General features: G+C 44.9%; 1 protein-coding gene across 1 annotated transcript in view; it reads left to right on the top strand.

The window, feature by feature from the left end:
* ALK (ALK receptor tyrosine kinase) overlaps positions 1–20,981 on the top strand; it is a 797,030-nt gene that overhangs the window by 718,912 nt on the left and 57,137 nt on the right. The window contains exons 19-21 of the mRNA XM_075595436.1: positions 942–1,055; positions 5,855–6,041; positions 15,096–15,186. Of these exons, the coding sequence (XP_075451551.1) occupies positions 942–1,055; positions 5,855–6,041; positions 15,096–15,186 (392 nt within the window). The remainder of the gene's footprint in view (positions 1–941; positions 1,056–5,854; positions 6,042–15,095; positions 15,187–20,981) is intronic.

The following is a 20,981-nucleotide window of genomic DNA, read 5'->3' as shown; positions in this document are numbered from 1 at the left end:
AAACAGAATTGTAACAAGTTCTACTGTGGCAACATTCAAAATATTTATTCAAATAGCGTTGAGCATACAGTACTGTACCGGGGAGTACTCTAACATTCGGTGAGTCCGTGAGTGTACCTGGCAGCAAAGCCTTTCTTTGTGTGGTGACGGTAAGAGACTTTTCTACACCACCGCACACCGTACGTTTTTTGTCACTGCCAACATTTCACCTCATTTCAGTCACTTTCTATCACCTCCGCTGTAATTAGCTTTTTTTTGTGCACGTTTGAAGTAGAGCGCTTTCTGTGCGTTTCTGTATAGTGAGAACTGTAGTAATTGGAATAGAAGTTAATGCAGTTTAAATGTGCATCGCCCCACTTCTCACGTTAAACAGGCATCAATGCGGCATTTTGTTTGAAGAAGGGGGTCTGCGGAGCTGAACCGTGTTTATTTCATATCCGAGGACGCCCTGTTTGCTGAGATCCTTAGCTCCGTAGGAGGTGCCACTAGCAGCTCCGACTGGGCTAGTTGGGGATATCGAAAAGGCGGCTTAAACATCCCGCCTCACACAGGCCAATAGGAAGCCGTGACATCATCCCTTGCGCCTTCCTATTGGGCCACGTGACCGTGACATTTAAAAAGCAGAGAGATACCGGCACCCCTTCTGAAGGTAAGTATCTCTGGTAGCAGGAGGTCCCTTCAACAAAGTTCAGCTCCGGAGACCCCCTGCTCCAAACCTATTTTTTTTTTTTTTTTTTTTAATGGTCTGCTCCTTTGGGGACCAATAAGAAAAAGTATGTAAAAGGAATACCACATTGATATGTTGTTGCTCATAATGTTATATTATTGTTATCATCTCTATGATATTATTTATAAGATGCCAATCTCAGAAGATTGTCATCGACTTGGACGATGGAACAAGTCCATGTTTCAGTGTGTCTCAAATGTTTGTCTTATTATAGTTGACCCGTTACAACAAGTCCAGGAGACACATCTCCCTCTGTCGCTGGTTTTGTCGATTGTGACTTCTGCGCTGGTGGCTGCCCTTATTCTGGCATTTTCCTGCATCATGATAGGTGAGTTACGTTTCAAAAAAAAAAAAAAAAAGCATTTTTTTTTGTTGTCAATCTTTCCGCTCAGTAAAACTGCACATAAAGTGGTTTATATAACACTCGGGCAGCAAGGTACATGCAATTTTTTCAGGTACAAAGTCCCTTACCCATTGAACTTACAATCTCATTTTGGTACCTGAGACACAGAGAAGCAAGGTATGCATGGAACTGTTACGTTTAACACCCCAACGCGTTCTACTGGCCGGGACATGATTAAAGCAGCAGTCCCCACTTTTGTTTTATTCAGAATCAGAACCAGGGAGCAGAACCGCGCTATTCTCAACTAACCCCTAGTTCCTAAGGAATTCACCTTGTATTTTGCTGGTAAAAGGAAGCAGCACAGCAGGCTGGGCGATGGGGTTCGCCATTTGAAAGCCTCAATGTCACGCTCGGATATTGTTGCGTCTTGCATTGGGTTTTGCGGCAGTGAGGATCGCCAGGAAAGGAAAATATGCCTAATTTAAACATTTGTTTCTCAGAAACCAAGGATGGTCCCTGGAGTTGACAATTGCTATGTTTAGCTCACGAGGCCCGTCCCTCCCGGCTAACTTGAGAAAAATATATGACTAGGCTGGGTTGCTGCTCTAAGGGGTTAAATCGGTGTGATTGAGGCACTATTTTTTACCCAAATGAAACACTTGCAGATGTGCTTTCGGCACCACGACAAGCTGCGGGACCACAACTGCTCCGGTGCCGGAGGATTATTGCTGCGGGGGGGGGGGTTCGGAAGCACGTACCCTCCGCAGCGCCACGGCGGCTGCACTCTCTCATTGCCAGTTACGTGGATTGCACCTTAACCCTTTGAGTGCCATACAGGCCTCTGCCCCAGAGTACCTCAGCCCTTACGGCACGTCACCAACACATGAGCGTGACATCGCTGATGACCCGGACAGAAGTGGTGGGATCTCCATTCCTTTCCTCTGCTGTTCAGATCACGATCTCCCGTAGCACACGTGCCAGACCTCATGATGTGGTAGCCACGGAATGAGGCACCCAGAGAGTTAAAGGACCTGGACTCTTTGCCGTCTCCCTGGATCTGGATACTCTGGATGTTATTTACAAGAACGCTGATTATTTTTTTCAGAATCTCCCAAACTGCAGAGCGGAGGCAAAAACCCGGCCACAGATTTACCTACGGAAAACATATCTGTGGAAGCAATGGTGGGGGAGGGGGCGTCCATAAATATGGGCTGTTCATAGCTGTCTGTGAGTAGGTTTACTGGCTCTGCACTTCTTTAACCCAGGCTGTGCTGAAAAGCTGTGTAATATGACAGGCATACGTTTATAGGGTTCCATGTTAAAATGGACAAGAGGCAAAAGGTGACACTGTGTGCTCATTTGCATGTAATTTCCCAGAATCCCTGGCTGCAGTAGAAGCACTGTATGCCAAGAGATAATGGGGAACAGCAGGTTTGCAGACCTGAGACATGTGCATATGCTCACAACGTGGTATTTTTATTTGCGGAACATATTTTGGAGACTTTACAAATATTCCTCTAAATACTGCACATAACATGGACAACCTATCACTGCGTTACCGCCGGCAATAAGACTGATGAATTGTCTGATGAGTGGGCTGAAGAATTGGCGTTAAACACATACAACACTCATTTTTCTAATTTTCCATTTATTTGAGTGCATTTGGGCCGCAGTCTTCCAGCTGCCCGGCTGGTATAAACAATTATACCGAGCACCGCTCCCGATTTGTAAGATACAAAAATACCAATGGAAGCAATGACTTATTTTGAACATAATTGCTTCCATTTGTCGCCCAGGAGACTGACAAATGAACTCCGTTACTGCGCATCACCGGATAACGCAGAATATCTCAACTTTCGTTGCATTCAATGGCAGTGATCACGCAGAGTATTACAACGTACCCCACCATAACGCAACAGCGAAAGCAATAGAGAATGCTACGTCTGTACTGTGCAGATGCAGCGGCCATTATTTTAACAAATCACGCGGTGTATACCTCGGAATACCCATGTCATGGCGCGGGATTTCTTCCAACCGTACCGCCTTAATACGCGAGTGCAGAAAATGGCATTTTAGTGTTCTGGTTTTTAAACACCTGAATCTGCCACAGTAGCACAGTACTGTACACATTGCAATTCATTCATTTCATTGCATTTAATTGCACACAATCCATGAAATTCAAACAAAGTAGCCGCGATAAACACGAGTGCCTGGGGCGATTGGGCACGTAAATCTCGCGTGGAGTACAGCAGCGCACACGAAAACGGCGCCGTGATTTGTTAAAATAATGGCTGCTGCATCTGTATATCACTGTGAAGTACTCTGGAAGGTTTAAATCTCAGCATTTGCATAGGATTAAGAAGCACCCAGCAACCCTGAGTGACACAGAGCCCACGGCTGCCTGTGACAGTGACAGGAATGACGGCTCTTGACAAAGCGTGGTAAAATCTGACTGATTTTCCCAGACTTGCAATTCCAGCTTTGTAATTGGAAGTAAACCTAACGCACAGTAATGAGCTATTGTAGATTGTGCTCTTGCTAATCGCATGGCTCCATGCTGATTCATCTCCACTTAAACCTTAACCCTCTGCACTTCAAGTCAAGATGAGCAGATTTGCTGCCAGATTGTATCTGCTGATTCTTTTTGTGTTGCTGCCACCTTTCTTGCTAATTCTCCCGCTGTTTGTTCCCTTTCTTCCCTATTATCTGGCCTTTAGGATTATTCCAGAGAGGTGTTATAACAATGTTCAAAGATAACTGACCCCTCCCACCCACTAGTGTTCTTATCTGGACCATCAGCTGAGCGCCACAACACATCTCACTGCCATACTCTACAGCCCGCAGTGCTCAGCTTTCTGAATATCAATGGTGGTAGCAAATAAAAACAACCCTTGTGAGCACATTCACATGTCTCAGACAGGTTCACAACTCTACCTTTATCCACATTATCACTTAGTATACAGTGTTTCCACTGCAACCAGGGATTCTGGGTAATGACATGCAGGTGAGCACACTGTCATATTTCTGCTTCTTATCCATTTTAACATGGGCCCCTATAAGCTTATGCTTGCTGCATTGCACAGCTTTTCAGCACAGCCTGGGTTACAGAAGCGCAGAGCCAGTAAACCTACTCACAGACGGCGGTTTCAATCTTTTGGGTCTCATCGGTGTGGTTATACTGGCTTTGCAACATGAAGCTGGGATAGGGTTGAGCCACACATTAAGATGAGATTATTCCCAGAAAGGTATTTCACCAGTTTTTCTCACAAAATTACAGATTGCAAATGAGCAATGAGCAATCCCTAACAATACTAAACATTTCTTGTTTTCTTTATTTAAAAAAAAATCAGAAAATAGTGTAGAGAACGAGGCTTGTTTCTGCAGTTTTGCAGTGTATGCCAAAGATGTTACAGGTTTTCGTCATATCTTGAATGCCTCTTTGAACTCCGCTTCAGCCTAATCGCAATTGTGACGTCAAACAAGCACGTAATGCTGTGATGTCATGCATCGCGATGTCACGCCATCACACACGTGGCAAGCAACGAAAGCATGTGTAACTATTACTATAGGAAGTGACACAATGTGTTTCTTTTTCTTTTGAATAAACAGTATGGTACTGTAACTTCTTATCGGCCATCAGTGGATAGTTTTTGTTTTCTGCAGTGGTGCGGAAGACCATAACCACACCACTAAGGAAGGTGCCTGCACTCAAGCACAAGGATGTGGCACTCTCCTATGCCTCCAAGGAAGCGGATAGTGGATCTGCAAAATGCGTAGGGCATGTCTAAAGGAGAAGGCTCCAAGTTGGAGACTCAGGGACATCTCCATGACAACGAGACGTCCTCACCGAACACCCAGAAGTAACAGTATGCGACGGCTAGTCGCGGCATTGGCCGTGTTTTCAGAGGGGGAGAAGGTGGAGACAGAATTGACAGAGAAATTTGCCTATTGAAAGTGTCTACTCCGCTGATCTGAATGCCACATCCTTGTGGTTGAGTGCAGGAACTTATGGACTTTGTTTTATGGACAATATTATAGGAGGAGAATTTGTGTTAGACTATTTGTAACCTGACCCAGTCCTCCAATCCAGTGTGCATAGGGGCCTATGCAGAGAGCAGCGAATTTTCGAAATTCGCCATTTTTTGGAGATAATCGCGCAGAAAACAGCAGAAAATGGAGATTTCCGAAAATCGCGCCAATTTTTCATTTCTATTTGTAAAACTCGCCTCGCGGCTGGCGAGAACCGCAATCTCGCCAGTTTAAAATATATCCGTATGCAGAGAGGCGCGAACGGCATCTAGCGGCTGTTCGCGCCAATAAAATGGCGCGATTGTCTCCGTTTTGCCTCGCCAAAAAAAACTGGCGCTCGCGGCCATTGCAAAGGGAAAAAAAAAGGCGCGAATTTGTTTTTACATGTTTCCGAAGCGCGCATCTCGCCAATTTAAACTCGCCAGACGCATCCATGTTAAACATAGCAGAATTCGCACTTTTCTGCATATGGAGATTAAAACTCTCCAAAAAAGCTCCTTTTTATGAAATTCGCCATTTTTAAAATTCGCTGCTCTCTGCATGAGGCCCATAGTCGGTTATCTTTGACTTTTTGCTTTCTGTTGCTGGCTTGCGGATTTGTACAGCGCGTGCCCGTGCATTGCTGCTCTAGTTTCTTCCCATCTGGTGGGGAGATCAGCCCACTACAAGGTGGCAAAGAGTTACAGCAAGCTTGTCTCTCTCGTGCCTGGTAAACGCATTCCGTATTGCCTAACTTGTCTGTGTCATGTTCCCAGTGTATCGGCGGAAGCACCAAGAGCTGCAAGCTATGCAGATGGAGTTACAGAGCCCCGACTACAAACTGAGCAAGGTGCGAACTTCCACCATTATGACCGACTACAACCCCAACTACTGCTTTGCAGGGAAGATCACCTCTATTGGTGACCTCAAGGAGGTACCCCGAAAAAACATCTCCCTCATAAGGTGAGTTTAAAATTGTGAGGATTCTCCTAGATGAAAAACTAGTCAAAGACTTTCTGTGCGTCTCACTACATCTCCTGACTTGTTGTTTTGGTCCCTGGAATGTCTCTTTCTGCCCTCCATAGTTCTCTTTCCTTTCCCTGTTTGTCACATCCCCAAAAAGTGATCCATCCATTGCTTGGGGGGTGCTGGATATGAAAGGGACACAACGGACTTAAGCGATGCTTAGACAGTCATTGACAGTTGCGGTACCTCTCGCTTTCAAGTATGTCCTATACTGGAGGTCCTCGGTATCCGACGGTCCACTTTCTGTTGAACGCCTTCTCCGACACCGCATTATGCAGTCCGTTGGACGCATTATCCGATGTTGGAACCGCTTATCTGATGCTCACCGCCACGGATTAACGTGGACCTGCAATCCGATGGTCCGTTATTTGATGACGGTTTGCGGGACGCATTCCAGTGGATAAGCGAGGACTAACTGTACTTTCTATGTATCTTTAGTAATTAATGTGTCATTTTTCACCCCCGACGTGTCAGCTTGAGGTTTGTGGGATTATAACAGGGTATACTAGATGTATATTTAAGGGATGTATGGGTTAAATCTAGTATCTGTGGGTAGTACTAGACCTATTAAGTTTGTCTAGGTAGGATAAAGTCAGTATTATGGTCACATAACTATGGAAGAGCCTCTTTAATGACCTAGGCGGTGTCAACATTGCTTCCTGCAAAACTCCTTTGCTTTCCTATCAGACGCACGCATTGTGACAGTGCTGAGAGTACAGTAGCTAGGTGTTGAGTGCGGAGAGTACAGTAGCTAGGTGTTGAATGCTGAGAGTACAGTAGCTAGGTGTTGAATGCTGAGAGTACAGTAGCTAGGTGTTGAGTGCGGAGAGTACAGTAGCTAGGTGTTGTGTGCTGAGAGTACAGTAGGTAGGTGTTGAATGCTGAGAGTACAGTAGCTAGGTGTTGAATGCTGAGAGTACAGTAGCTAGGTGTTGAATGCTGAGAGTACAGTAGCTAGGTGTTGAATGCTGAGAGTACAGTAGCTAGGTGTTGAGTGCGGAGAGTACAGTAGCTAGGTGTTGTGTGCTGAGAGTACAGTAGGTAGGTGTTGAATGCTGAGAGTACAGTAGCTAGGTGTTGAATGCTGAGAGTACAGTAGCTAGGTGTTGAATGCTGAGAGTACAGTAGCTAGGTGTTGAGTGCTGAGAGTACAGTAGCTAGGTGTTGAGTGCGGAGAGTACAGTAGCTAGGTGTTGAATGCTGAGAGTACAGTAGCTAGGTGTTGAATGCTGAGAGTACAGTAGCTAGGTGTTGAATGCTGAGAGTACAGTAGCTAGGTGTTGAGTGCGGAGAGTACAGTAGCTAGGTGTTGAGTGCTGAGAGTACAGTAGCTAGGTGTTGAGTGCTGAGAGTACAGTAGCTAGGTGTTGAGTGCGGAGAGTACAGTAGCTAGGTGTTGTGTGCTGAGAGTACAGTAGCTAGGTGTTGAATGCTGAGAGTACAGTAGCTAGGTGTTGAATGCTGAGAGTACAGTAGCTAGGTGTTGAATGCTGAGAGTACAGTAGCTAGGTGTTGAGTGCGGAGAGTACAGTAGCTAGGTGTTGTGTGTTGAGAGTACAGTAGGTAGGTGTTGAGTGCTGAGAGTACAGTAGGTAGGTGTTGTGTGCTGAGAGTACAGTAGGTAGGTGTTGTGTGTTGAGAGTACAGTAGGTAGGTGTTGAGTGCTGAGAGTACAGTAGGTAGGTGTTGTGTGTTGAGAGTACAGTAGGTAGGTGTTGAGTGCTGAGAGTACAGTAGGTAGGTGTTGTGTGTTGAGAGTACAGTAGGTAGGTGTTGAGTGCTGAGAGTACAGTAGGTAGGTGTTGTGTGTTGAGAGTACAGTAGCTAGGTGTTGAGTGCTGAGAGTACAGTAGCTAGGTGTTGAGTGCTGAGAGTACAGTAGCTAGGTGTTGAGTGCTGAGAGTACAGTAGCTAGGTGTTGAGTGCAGAGAGTACAGTAGCTAGGTGTTGAATGTTGAGAGTACAGTAGCTAGGTGTTGAATGTTAAGAGTGCTGGGAGTAGCTAGATGGTCCCATAAATAGAGTAAGCCGGACCTTACTACCTCAACCTACTTTGTTATTGTACCTATCAGTGAGTAAACGACCCTGATCCTACTGTATTAAAACGAATCCTGTCTGTATGATGTATCACAGGATAATATTATATCATGTTGCTTTTTATAATAAATTAAACATATTATATATATGTAATGTATCCTCACATGTGATGATATATGGAGTAATACAACCCTGATCCTTTCTTAGCCAATCAGAGAGTTTCGTGCAATCACCAGCAATTGACGAGGCTGCAATGAATTCTTTATATGTGGTATATGTTACTAGTTATTGCTGAAAGGTATGTTTAGTTGTCCTCCTCTGTACCCCCTAGTACCTTTATTAGGAAGGAGTGAGGGAGGTGGAGGCATAGTTCGTGCCATTGGACTTTACCATTAGCCCCAAGCGATCATATGAAGAGCTTGGTACCTTGCTATGTACCATACTAGGGAATAGAGGAGTGAATGGAAGCTGGTAAAGAGCAGGGGAGATGCACATATATTATCATGAGATTTAAAAATTATTCAGCCTAATCTTTTGTTTTATTGTGCATTTATTTTTTGAAAATTCTTTGCCAAGTTGACTAACTCCGCGGGCGACTGGCCCAGCGACGTCACTGCCCCGCCTCTAACCACCTCCCCCCGGCTCCGATCGCGCCCGCTGGCTCGCCTGTATGGGCATGAAATCGCCCAGATTTCAGCAGGCGAGCCTCAGCGTCAGCGCGGCTCGGATCGCCTCACCCCTCTATGGCTTGACAAGCTGCCCTTACTGCAACCGCCTATACATGCCGACGGCGCCATATTTCCTATGGTTTTGACCGCGCATGCGAGGTATTGGGTACAAGCAGTGACGTCATGCTAGCCGCGACTTTCGCGCCGTTTCTCACCTGCAGGAGCTCAGACAGGTAATGGGTGAGGGTATTTAAGTGTTTGGTGGTGGTTTATTGATCAGCTCTCACCTTGACAAAGACTGCTTTTTACGCAATCGAAACGTTGGATATTTTGCTGGATTAAATATTGCTTTTTGTGCAAAGACCGTGTGCCTGGACCTTTCTTCTTACCTACCACCCACATTCCCAGGGCCCCGGACTGAAGATGGCACCCGGGTGCCGGTGGTCTCTTGAGCCCGGGGGGGGAGTTTGTTTGTTTTTTCAGATGCGAACAAGGGGGTTTCAGAGCTGTTATATCCATCTCTGGGAACCTCCCGGGATCCCACGATACTTACAGTTAAAGGTACCAGTATCACTTCCTGGTTTCGCGCTTGGGCTTTAACTCTCCGGCGTCACACTGTCCCATAGGAAGCTGCAATGGATGACCTTACAGTTTCCCTATTTGCCTATGTGACACAGGAGCTCCGGGCACTGCTAAGTTCACACTCCATCATGCAGCAAGACATACTAAGCAGCCGGGATTAATACTTTAATTTAAGTGCTCTTAAGCGGACCTAATAACTGACTTTTGTGTCAAACACTATGTTATTAAATCAGCATGTTCTAGAGAGACCGAGTTGTAAGTTACAATGATATTTGTTAAAATGAGGCAAAGCTTCAAATTGAAATGTTATGGCTTCCTGGGCTGGAATACCAATGACTTGAAATACTGAGATGACTCCATTTCTCTTCACATGGAAAGACATGAAGAATTATTTTTCTGGACACACTTCAATGCCCACATTTTTTTGGAATAATAAGGAATCTTTCCGTGACTATTTAGGTCATGGCCAGGTCTCTGCACATCCCCAAAATACAGGCAGGTCAACAAATAAGTCAGTGACGGCATATTCTAGCCCAGTGTTTTTCAACAGGTGTTCCTAGGAACCCTTGGATTCCCCGGGCATCCCTAAAGGGTTCCCTGCAATTTTCAGGCCTTTTGACAATTGTACCAAATACAGAAGAATTTACAATGCAACTTATCTCAGACGCGCTATTAGGTAGGGTTGGGGGTTCCTTACAATGCATCGGATCTCAGAAGTGCTATTAGATAGGGTTGGGGATCCTTAGGCTGCGCTCATGGTGATGACGTGCACCGGGCTGCAGGAGATTGGGGAGGCGATTGCAGGCATGGCAGGGGCGTGGCGAATGCGTCACAGAGATGGTTCGCCCTCATTGACTGAACCAGCTCACGTGACGCTGATGTCACGCAGCCTGAAAAGACAATTTTTGTTGTCTCTCCAAACTACAGCAGTGAGGATGCGCTACATCGCAACCAGTACTATGCTACCTTCAATTAGGAACCATAGGAACGTGCACACAAGCGCGCACACGTAGAAACGCCCCATCCATGAACGCGGCCATACAATGCATCTGATCTCAGACAGGCTATTAGAGAGGGTTGGGGATCCTTACAATGCATCTGATCTCAGATGCCTTATTATAGAGGGTTGGGGTTCCTTACAATCCATCTGATCTCAGACGCACTATTAGAGAGGGTTGGGGTTCCTTACAATGCATGTGATCTCAGACGTGTTATTAGAGAGGGTTGGGGTACCTCAGAATTTCACATAGGGTTTCTTCACCAAAAAAAAGGTTGGAAACCACTGTTCTAGCCATAAGTCTGGACTGTCCTGCAGACAAGTCTAAAGAGGGGATACTGCTTTGTATCACGGAGGACTCAGTGAATTTACTTTTCTGTGAACCCCTTTTCCTAATGTTACTTTTATGTCTCAAGTGCTTATGCCTATTATGTGTTATATTATTGTGTCACGTGTATTAATGCAGTGAAGTGCAATATACAGTAAATAAAGTTATACATACATTCCTATGATAGGAGAGTTAAGTATGTTTTTGAACTATTCTTTGAATTTATTAAAATAGGTACTGTATGTGAAATGCACTTTTTGACAATTCCTAAATAAGTAAGTACTTACTTAAAAGAAGATTAGCACATAAAATGAAATGTTTATTTTGAAGATAAATAGTCACATACAAAAATAGTACAAATTAGCAGTGACATCAAATAAGGTATGATATCTTCATAGGGGTATACTACAAAAGACAAAAATACCCAATGCTACATCCAATATGACAAAATACATAGTTAAATACTTCAATATTAGTATTCTCATGAGTAAGGGTCATTTAGTTAAACCCTTTGGCCAAAGCGTTATAAGCCTGCAGCCACTTCACGGCATGACCAGTGTGCAGGTCCTAACACTACCTGTGAAAATTCTCATGTACCTCTGCTGGAGGGAGAAGGACCTCAGTGGACCTGTCCTGCACAGGTACATGGAAAACCCTGCTACTTAAAAAGTAGGGGGGGGGGTGAGCTTAAACCCTGGGAGAGGCCACTAACCTCAAACCAACTGATACCTGTTGAAAATGTAAATGAATAAACACAATCCCACACAAGCTGTAACCCCCAGAACCCACCACATCATATATATTTTTGTGTCAAAATGAGTGCTACCATCTTCAAAGATGGTTGCATATTATTCTGTTCCTGAAGGGAATACTTAGTTTTGATCTTGGTATCATGATGTTAAACTGGATTCCTCCTTTCTCCTGGTGTTCTCTCCTCCTCGGTGTAATCCCTTTCTCTTCTCACTAGCTACACACTTCATATTTATCCAGATAATAACCCTTAGTCAGCCCTTGCTTCTACTAATTCTATTACCAGATAAGCTCCTACAGCATAACTGATAAGGCACTACCCACCCTCCATACAAGTTTAATGCCAAATATGGCATGTATTCTGGAAAGATCTCAGAACTCTTTATTAATCTAACCACAGTTGTCTATAGTCACTCAAATGTTACACACAGGGCTCCTCTTGTTCAGACAACCTAACACAGCTGCAATCCTATTATAACTTAAAATACTATCCCAATATAACTGAATCTATCAGAAGATATCAATTAACTACCATTACATATGATATAATATGATATAATATGTGTATAAAAGAATCGTTGCAAATTATAATATCATATGTGGCATCCTGTTTTTATACCCCGGATTCCAACGTAATTACAATATAATAATGTAACTGAACTGGAATTCTTACACTATATAATATGTCAAGTTAGATGTACCACTAGGCTTTTTTGTCTTTTTTTGTTCTATATGAGGACACAATCCTAGTAGCACTCTTTTTAACTTAATATATATGATGGTGGATTTGGGTTCTTAGCTTACACGGGCTGTGTGCATTTACCAAAACAAAGTGAAAAATGCTGAAATATTGGCAAATATTTCCAATAATCCCATAACAAATGCATTTCTTATGAACAGGCAAATTCCTTCCGCTCCAGTGTTTCACCCATTTGCACATTTTCTTAATCCCTTCGCTGCAAAAGGGGGAAGCACAGTGCTACCCACTAGTACGATCAATAGAAGAGCTGGTGCCCAACGTTCAGTTGTGGAGAGGTCTTTGGTCCCTTAGCAGTCGATGTCCCTCGGGAATCGATTGGGCTCAAGATTGCTGTGCAGTCACAACTTATTGGTTGTAATGAGGATGAGAAAATATTAACACTGACTTGCATTCCAGTGTCTGCTGCATGCTATTATTTAATTAATGACACACCAGAAAATGACCGTGTGCTTGATTAGAGCCCAAGAATCAGCGTCTATTTGTCTGAGGTTCCTGAGCGTAGCAAGATAAGGGATACTTGGTATGTCTGTGTGAGCGGAATACTTCTATCAATTTAACCCCCATTGCAACATAACTTAAATCTAATGAACAACTCTTTGGTATATCTGACTAGAATAGGCAGACCCTCCCTTAATTATTAGTCACGTGAATGTGTTTAGAGCATTTAAGTCAGTTTATCTTGGCTGTGCCATATGGCTGTGTAACATCTTAAGTGTGACATATAAAGTGTCTGTAGAGTTAATACTGGAGTTACAATTGGAGGTGAAGAATACTAGAAGATCTGGACTCTGCATTTCAACAACAGCTGTGAGAACTTGGCTTTCTAAATGCTCTGATAATTTGTACTCTTCCTATCCTCCAATACCTGGGAAGTCTCTCCTCAGGCATCTCACTATGCCCTCCCTATTGCTTTTTATGTTTGCTGTTTCCTCACTTCTTTGTAAACGTTTCTGTTCTCTCTAACTTCCCCACTCCCCTCCTATCTACATTTTTTCATATCTCCTCCCCTCCACCTATGCCTGTGCCAATACACTGCACCATTATTTATACACCTCTCTCCCAACAACTTCTGTGCCCCACAATAAAAAGCATCCCCACAAATCCTCTATCAACTCCTCCTTGCTGCTAGGGATATCTCTCCTCTCCTAATCTTGGACCCAGCCATATACACACCTGCTCTCACCCACACCTCCCTGCCATCTCTTCCCCTGCTAATGGTGTTAACCTTCTGATTTAACACTAACTAACCTTAAAACTCGCCTCACAAATCAAGTATCCCAACAGCCTGCACTCATGGCTCCTGTCCCACACCCACAGTCACTCCTACCAACCATTGTGACCAAGCACTTATTCCCTCCTCTGCTGTCTCTGTAAGTCTCCCAACATACCACTTAGATTGTAAGCTCTTCGGGGCAGGAATTTCCTTTCCCCTATTGTCTGATTTGTGCTGCACTTATTGTATTATTATATTATTATTCCTTGTACTGTATTCTTTGTGAAGCGCTGAGTACACATTTGGCGCTCAATAAATAAAGATATACATACATACATACATACGTAAAGCAGCTACTTGAGCATCTGGAAAAGTTCCTTTATGTTTTACAGATAATATATATTCCAGGCCACACAATGTCTGTCAAATGTAAGTGATCCTGACGTCTTGTAGTGAAAAAATTGAATTGTTATTGTATTTCGCCTTTGAAAAAAAATCTTCCTTTAGTCTGGATAAAGCTCTTTTATTTATTTTTTTAAACTGTTTATTTCGCCATTTTCAGGAAGTGTAATAGGGAGGAGTGAGGTGGACATGCTGCTTTTCATATACATGTCCATTGATCATAAGTGCACAATCCAGTTCATAAGTGCATAACGATCAATCAATACAGGGCCTTTGTATAGGATTATACTTGGGCTCATCAGAGACATAAGAGTGAGAGCAATACAAATAGAAAGTGCTAAAGCCTTTTCAACATGATAATCAGGTCCTGACATAGTGTGAGGCCTCCCAGGGGAGCCAGATAACAGCATAGAATGTATCAAGAGATCCGTTCAGCATATATACGTGTGAGACGTTGCGTGAGATTAACCTCTCTTTCCGAGGCAGATTAATAAGAAATTGTCACGAATCTCACATTTTAGTGAATTTGCTATCTAGGACAGCAGGCAGTTTTTATATTAGTTGAAAGCATAATGGCCATAAACTCATGCAATGCAGGTGTCATGTAGAATCCAAGTCAGTAGAAATAATATTTAAAAAAAAAAAAGTAAAGTTGTATTTTTTTCACCCTGTTTACAAAGCATCTAGATCCGGAGTTAATAAATAATGCTAAGCCTTGGTGCACCTTACTGCTGCTTTCAATGAGATGTGCAAAGGTTTAGCACTTTTGATATATTTGACCTTTTAAGCTCTGTTTCGCAAATACTTCTATATCATTGCTGCCTGTGTCTACGGATGTGGTTTATAATAATAATAATAATAATAATAGTAGTATGTTTTTGTATAGCGCTGCTAGTTATAAATATCGCTTTACAGAGACATTTTGCAGGCACAGGTCCCTGCCCCGTGGAGCTTACAATCTATATTTTTGGTGCCTGAGGCACAGAGAGATAAAGTGACTTGCCCAAGGTCACAAGGAGCCGACACTAGGAATTGAACCAGGTTCCCTGCTGCAAACAGTGCCAGTCAGTGTCTTTTACTCACGGAGCCACTCCCTCTCCCCTTTATTTGGGGTATATGCCATTTTTGCTCATTTTAAATTTAACAAAATGTGGCATTTGAATTGTGTTTAAAATCTCATCACTTTGCTATAAAACAAAAGTCCTCTGAGTGCGTCCGTGAGTCTCACCGTTCCTTGTTCCATTTCCTGCGCAGGGGTTTGGGCCACGGTGCGTTTGGAGAAGTGTACGAAGGACAAGTGCTGGTGAACCCCAGTGATCCTACCCCCTTAAAGGTTGCCGTGAAGGTAAGTAATATATCGATTTACGGTGTCTTCGGGTGCCAGAAGCTGTCTTATGGCCAGTGGCAGATTTTCGAAATCCGCCGCCCCACGGCACTTACATGTGCCATCCGCCTCCTTTCTGTCGCCCCTCCTGCTCCTTTAAGATTCGCCGCGTCAAATGACCATGACATGGTGCACCATTATTATGTTCACTTGAATGGGACATAAGTCACCTTCCAGCACCAAAGCACCACTTACTAAATATGGGCTACGATGTGACATGCGCATTGATTGCAATGTGTTCCATAATAAATATAGTAGAAATTGGAGATAGAGGTAGCACACAGGTGACTTTATACTTCTGCTGTATTTAGTACATCAGAGCAATAACAAAGCAGTAACGTATCAGGACAATCCTGTCCCTTCCTCGGACCATACACCTCAGGTATTTAAGCATTGGTGTGCCACGTATAGACCTTCATTATATTCCATAATAAATAAATGTGCCTTGTGTATTAAAGCTGCAGTACATCCTAGAATACAAAGTATAATTGCTTTATATGACTCCCTAAGACTATACCTCAGCCGCTCTTATATTCACAGATTCAGACTCCAGTCGTCAGTAAATTACAGTATCAGTGATGTGTAGCCATGAAACCATACATTAGTGTTAACGGTGGTATATCAGCCCTAGGGGCTTGTTCAATATTCTGCCAAAGCCACCATTTGTGGCCGAAAATCGTCAATGGGGATTTGTAAGCCAGAAACATCTCGAATGGCCACGTGGGCAAGTATATTGTAGAATAAGGCGCTTAGTGGCACATGCAACAAGTGCCGGTATGGGTTATCAAACCCGTCCCTGCGGCGTTACCTGACATTCAAGTCAATGTGTGTTAATGCTGGAATCGGTGCAATTACCCATACCGGCACTTGATACATGTGCCCACCAGTGTTAAATCTGGTACATTAGTGTTAACTCGGGTTTATAATAAAAACTACAGTTTAAGTCCTTTTAATAAAATAAGATAACTGTTTGCGCCCCAATATAGAGGAAAAAAAACAATAACATGATGAACCTATTACGACACCATCATTATAGTTCAAATACTTCAAAGCAGGACCTGAGCTTCCTAGACATGGCAAGTCTCTCGTTCAGATGAAGTCTGATGAAGGGTCTTCTGATGTTCCCCGCAATGTCATGTGCAAACACTGTATCTAATAAAGACTTTTGTCCTTCTGGTGAAATATAGAGTACACAAAACATTTCACCTAACAGATCATTTCTATGTGTGATATGAACATTTTAGTGAACTATTTTTTTTATCTCCTACAGTAAATATGACCATTTGTGGCAGCTTGTTCTGATTGTGTGTTTTTGATCATCTGAGTGTTTCTGTTCTGAAACAGAAGATAAGAAAGTAATTACAGGTCCCTCATACAAAAGGGGTTTAACATGTAGCAAGTTCCTATACGTAATATTTTACCTTTGTGAACGTAATTAAAACTGCCCCATGTGGAGACTTCCGGTGATTTCACCGTGGATGGCTGACTAGGGGAAAAGCTCCTGACACCCTCCGAAGAAATCTACTAGAAAGAGCATTTTTCATCACCAAAAAATGCTCAAAATAAACTCACAACACTGCACCCGAGGATGAGGACATGGCAGCGAAACTAAAAAAAAGCCCAAAACCCGGTCACAAAGTTTTTTCCTCCCACACCACGGCAAACAGAGCAGAGCCCCGAGCTCCAAGATGGCGACGAAGAGTCTGAGCACGCCGCACTGAGCGCTCTGCAGGAGCAAATAGAACCCTGAATATCAGGGCCTGAATAAGGAATTCTTTGAGTCCCTCTTTCTCAAGATGAGGAGAGGGTTCCTGGAGGACCTAGAGACGGCCCTTGAAGGGATAAGATCAGACATGGGATCCCTCTCCAAAAGGACAGACGAATTAGAGGCCAAAATGGACGGAGTCCTTACTGCCCAAACAAATACACAGGATGAGGTGGCCAGGTGTGGCTATGTAATAAACGCCCTAAATAGCGCCCTAGAGGATGTGGAAAACAGAGAGAGGAGACAAAATATACGCCTCAGAAATATCCCTGAAGCTGTTTCCCACGATGATCTCCAGACCTACCTCCGAAAAGCATTCCTGCAGCTGGTCCCGAAACTGTAGGGGAAAAACACCTCCTGTGGCGCTGAGGAATGGTTTGGATGTGGTTGTAGACAAAAGTTCCTTTCTGGACGGATTCCCTCAGAAAAAAGAGAAAAAACAAGCATACACACTACAATAGTGCATTACCCAGGGACAACTAGGATATTAAGGGAGCAAAATTTAATACATGTAAAAATACAATAAAATGCAATGAATTACACTAAAAATACAATGAATTACACTAAAAAGAACTATCTGTGCCTTTGCATAGGAACCAGATGTCTTGAGACTTGCTCCTCTTTGGTGTAAAATTGTAAACCTACTCACCAAAAGTGACTAGGACATAAGCGTTATTGAATTGGTCTTGTCAGCAGGTGGAACCACAAGCTGTAGGTGAGAATACGCCACTCAACGGAAGAGGATCCCCTTCTTTGTTCGGGAGTCTGCTAGCTGCTGCCTGCTTGCTGCTTTCTCCCTGCTTTCTCCCTGAATTCGGCCGATCCGCTCCTCCTGTGATGTCACCAGCTTGTGCTTCTCAGCTACGGTGTCCCTGTGATGCCAAAAGACCTCCATCACAGGGACACCGTAGCTGAGAAGCACAAGCTGGTGACATAACAGGAGGAGCGGATCGGCCGAATTCAGGGAGAAAGCAGCAAGCAGGCAGCAGCTAGCAGACTCCCGAACGAAGAAGGGGATCCTCTTCCGTTGACTGGCGTATTCTCACCTATAGCTTGCGGTTCCACCTGCTGACAAGACCAATTCAATAACGCTTATGTCCTAGTCACTTTTGGTGAGTAGGTTTCCAATTTTACACCAAAGAGGAGCAAGTCTCAAGACATCTGGTTCCTATGCAAAGGCACAGATAGTTCTTTTTAGTGTAATTCATTGTATTTTTAGTGTAATTCATTGCATTTTATTGTATTTTTACATGTATTAAATTTAGCTCCCTTAATATCCTAGTTGTCCCTGGGTAATGCACTATTGTAGTGTGTATACTTGTTTTTTCTCTTTTTTCTGAGGGAATCCATCCAGAAAGGAACTTTTGTCGACAACCACATCCAAACCATTCCTCAGCGCCACAGGAGGTGTTTTTCCCCTACAATACTAAATCTGGGAAGGAGATCCCAGATTCACTTCTTTGGGCAGCTCCAGGACTACCTTCGGACTTTATATCACAGGTTTTTGTTAATCTATGTTTGCATGAGCGCTTTTTGTTCACCTTTATTTTCACCTGGTCCCGGAACTGACCGAACATGACCTCCAAATGGACCGGGTGCACTGGGCCCTAGGTCCCAAGCCCTCGGACCCGAACCGTCACAGGGATGTCATCGTGAAGTTCACGCTTACACCACGAATTAAAAAATCACGTCTGCTGCCAGAGGAGTGAGGAGCATACGCATTGAGGATACCGACATACAAATCTTCAGCGACCTCTCCAGGGTCACCATCGCTAAAAGGAGAGAAATGAAACCCCTCAAAAGCTATCTGAGAGACCGGAGAGTCAAATATAGATAGGGCTTTCCCTTGAAACTGGTTGTGCTCCGCAACGGATGCCACTTCACTATCTCAGCCCCTGAGGACTCCCAGGAATTCTTGAAAGCCCTTGCACTGCCCCCCCCCCCGCGCGCGAGAGGATGACCGACCTCCCCGTACTGCAACAAGGCCGGACCCTTCAGATAACCCCCGGGCGTCGGAGTGCACAGCCAACCAGAAGCCTCACTGAACTTCCACTGTGTCGACCCCCCCCCCCGAGGCTACGGTCGATGCCTGCGCCACTACGCGCCTAAAGGTCCACCTTGCCTCCCCTAACAACCAGCCGCCCTAGACGCCCAACATAATCTCGATTCTCTAAGCCTCACGGAAGGATCCGATTTCACCAGCAATATCCCCCTCCCTCATGTCCACGATCACCTCCATTTCCCCCCCCCCCCGCCTCTTTCCGTTCCTTCCCGCCCCCCTCGGTGACCTACCCGCTATGCTCCCCATGCCAGAAGTCAAGATGGTTGATCCAGGAGGGGACCCACACTCTCTCACTTTCCCCTGCTCCCCCCCCCCCGCTGCACCGCTCCACCGCCCCACTGCCCCTCCATATCCCATCCCCGTCCTTTGCCCCCTATTTTTATCCACAGTCGTCCCTGTGGCGGGCCATATCGGGTCCCATCAACCACTGATCCGCCATCGATCTGCGCGGGGGGGGGGCCGGAGCGTATTCCCGGCCCCTGTGAGGAGGCGACACTCTCCTCTCCCCCCTCTCGGGTCCCTCCAGCCCTCTGAACCCCCTGTTCCTGTTCCTGGCCCGAGCTGCCCGTCCCCCACCCCCCACCCATCCGTCCCACCCACCCCCCACCCATCCGTCCCACCGCTCCACTGCCCCTCTGCACCTTACCCGGACTCATTGCCCTTTTTCCATCCCTCTCCTGCGAAGTCCCTCCAACTACCCGCAAGTCTCAGCTCTCCTCCGAGGAACTTCTGCTTGATCGCAACCGTCTCTGTCGCAGCTACCCTTCGGGTCATAGTAGCTGTCATTCCACCACCGGGTTACGTTCCTGATCTTTGAACGCTGCAGGAAAGAGAGAATCAGGGTGAGACCCCCCCACCCCAGATCAACACGGGAGTCCCCGTTTACCCGAAGCTTCCCCCATTCCCACGGACTGTTCAGCTTCGATCCCAGCATAAAGAACCTCAAAGGGCAGGTTTTATGTTTCTAGCTCCTGCATTATCATTTTCCCATACCACGATATGTGCACCCCCTCCCCGCCTCCCCCCCTCTCCCCAACCCAAACTTCCTTCCCCCCCTCCCCCTCTCCCCCCCCCTCCTGCCACCTCCCCTCCCTCCCCCCTCATTCTCCCCTCCCCCTCCCTCTCCCCCCCTCCACCAAGTTGTCAAATATTTAATCGGAAATGTTGTGCAATAGAGCTTAGACCCCCTCAGCAATGTTCCCCGTTAAACCTGATTCTCGTAGGAGTTCCCTCCTCTCACACCACCTCCCATGTCCCCCCTTCCCCCTATGCGAACTATACACTGAGTTATTATGTACTAACAAGAACCCTCAAACTTGTTTAACAATTGTTTAAAAGTGTTTAATACCCAATGTAAATATTCACAAATGTTCTCTCAAGTGTACTTATCTATATTGTATTTAACTGTTAAGCAGATGGTTATATTTCCCCATCCTCTTCTAACCCCCCCCACCCCCTCCCACCTCCCCCACCCACAGACCCCTATAGGTCTCATGTAAAAGGTTTACTATTAATTCGTTCAAAGTTGGTCATTTATCCAGTGTTTGAAGCCTTCCTTTCCCCCCTACCTCATCCCCCCCTAGTGGATATATGGAGAACCCAGCACATGGGTCAGAGGGACTACACGTTCTTCTCAGCTACTCATCAGTCTTACTCGCGGATTGACTATTTTCTAGGCACCAATAATGTTCTCCAGGCATCCTCCCAGTCCAACATAGGCCCAATCACATGGTCAGATCACGCCCCTGTTGAACTAACCCTCTCTCTGCCCTTCGTAAAAAGCAACACATATAAATGGAAGCTAAATGACTCTCTTCTTAACGATCCGAAAATAGTTAAGTCAATTAGACAAAAATTATCCTCATTTTTTTAAATAAATAGAGGATCTGTTTCAGCATGAGCAATGCTGTGGGAAGCATATAAAGCCAC

This window comes from Ascaphus truei, chromosome 4 (assembly GCF_040206685.1).
Source record: "Ascaphus truei isolate aAscTru1 chromosome 4, aAscTru1.hap1, whole genome shotgun sequence".
Taxonomy (NCBI): domain Eukaryota; kingdom Metazoa; phylum Chordata; class Amphibia; order Anura; family Ascaphidae; genus Ascaphus; species Ascaphus truei.
Note: the sequence above shows the minus strand (reverse complement) of the source record. Positions and strands in the feature narration are given on the sequence as shown.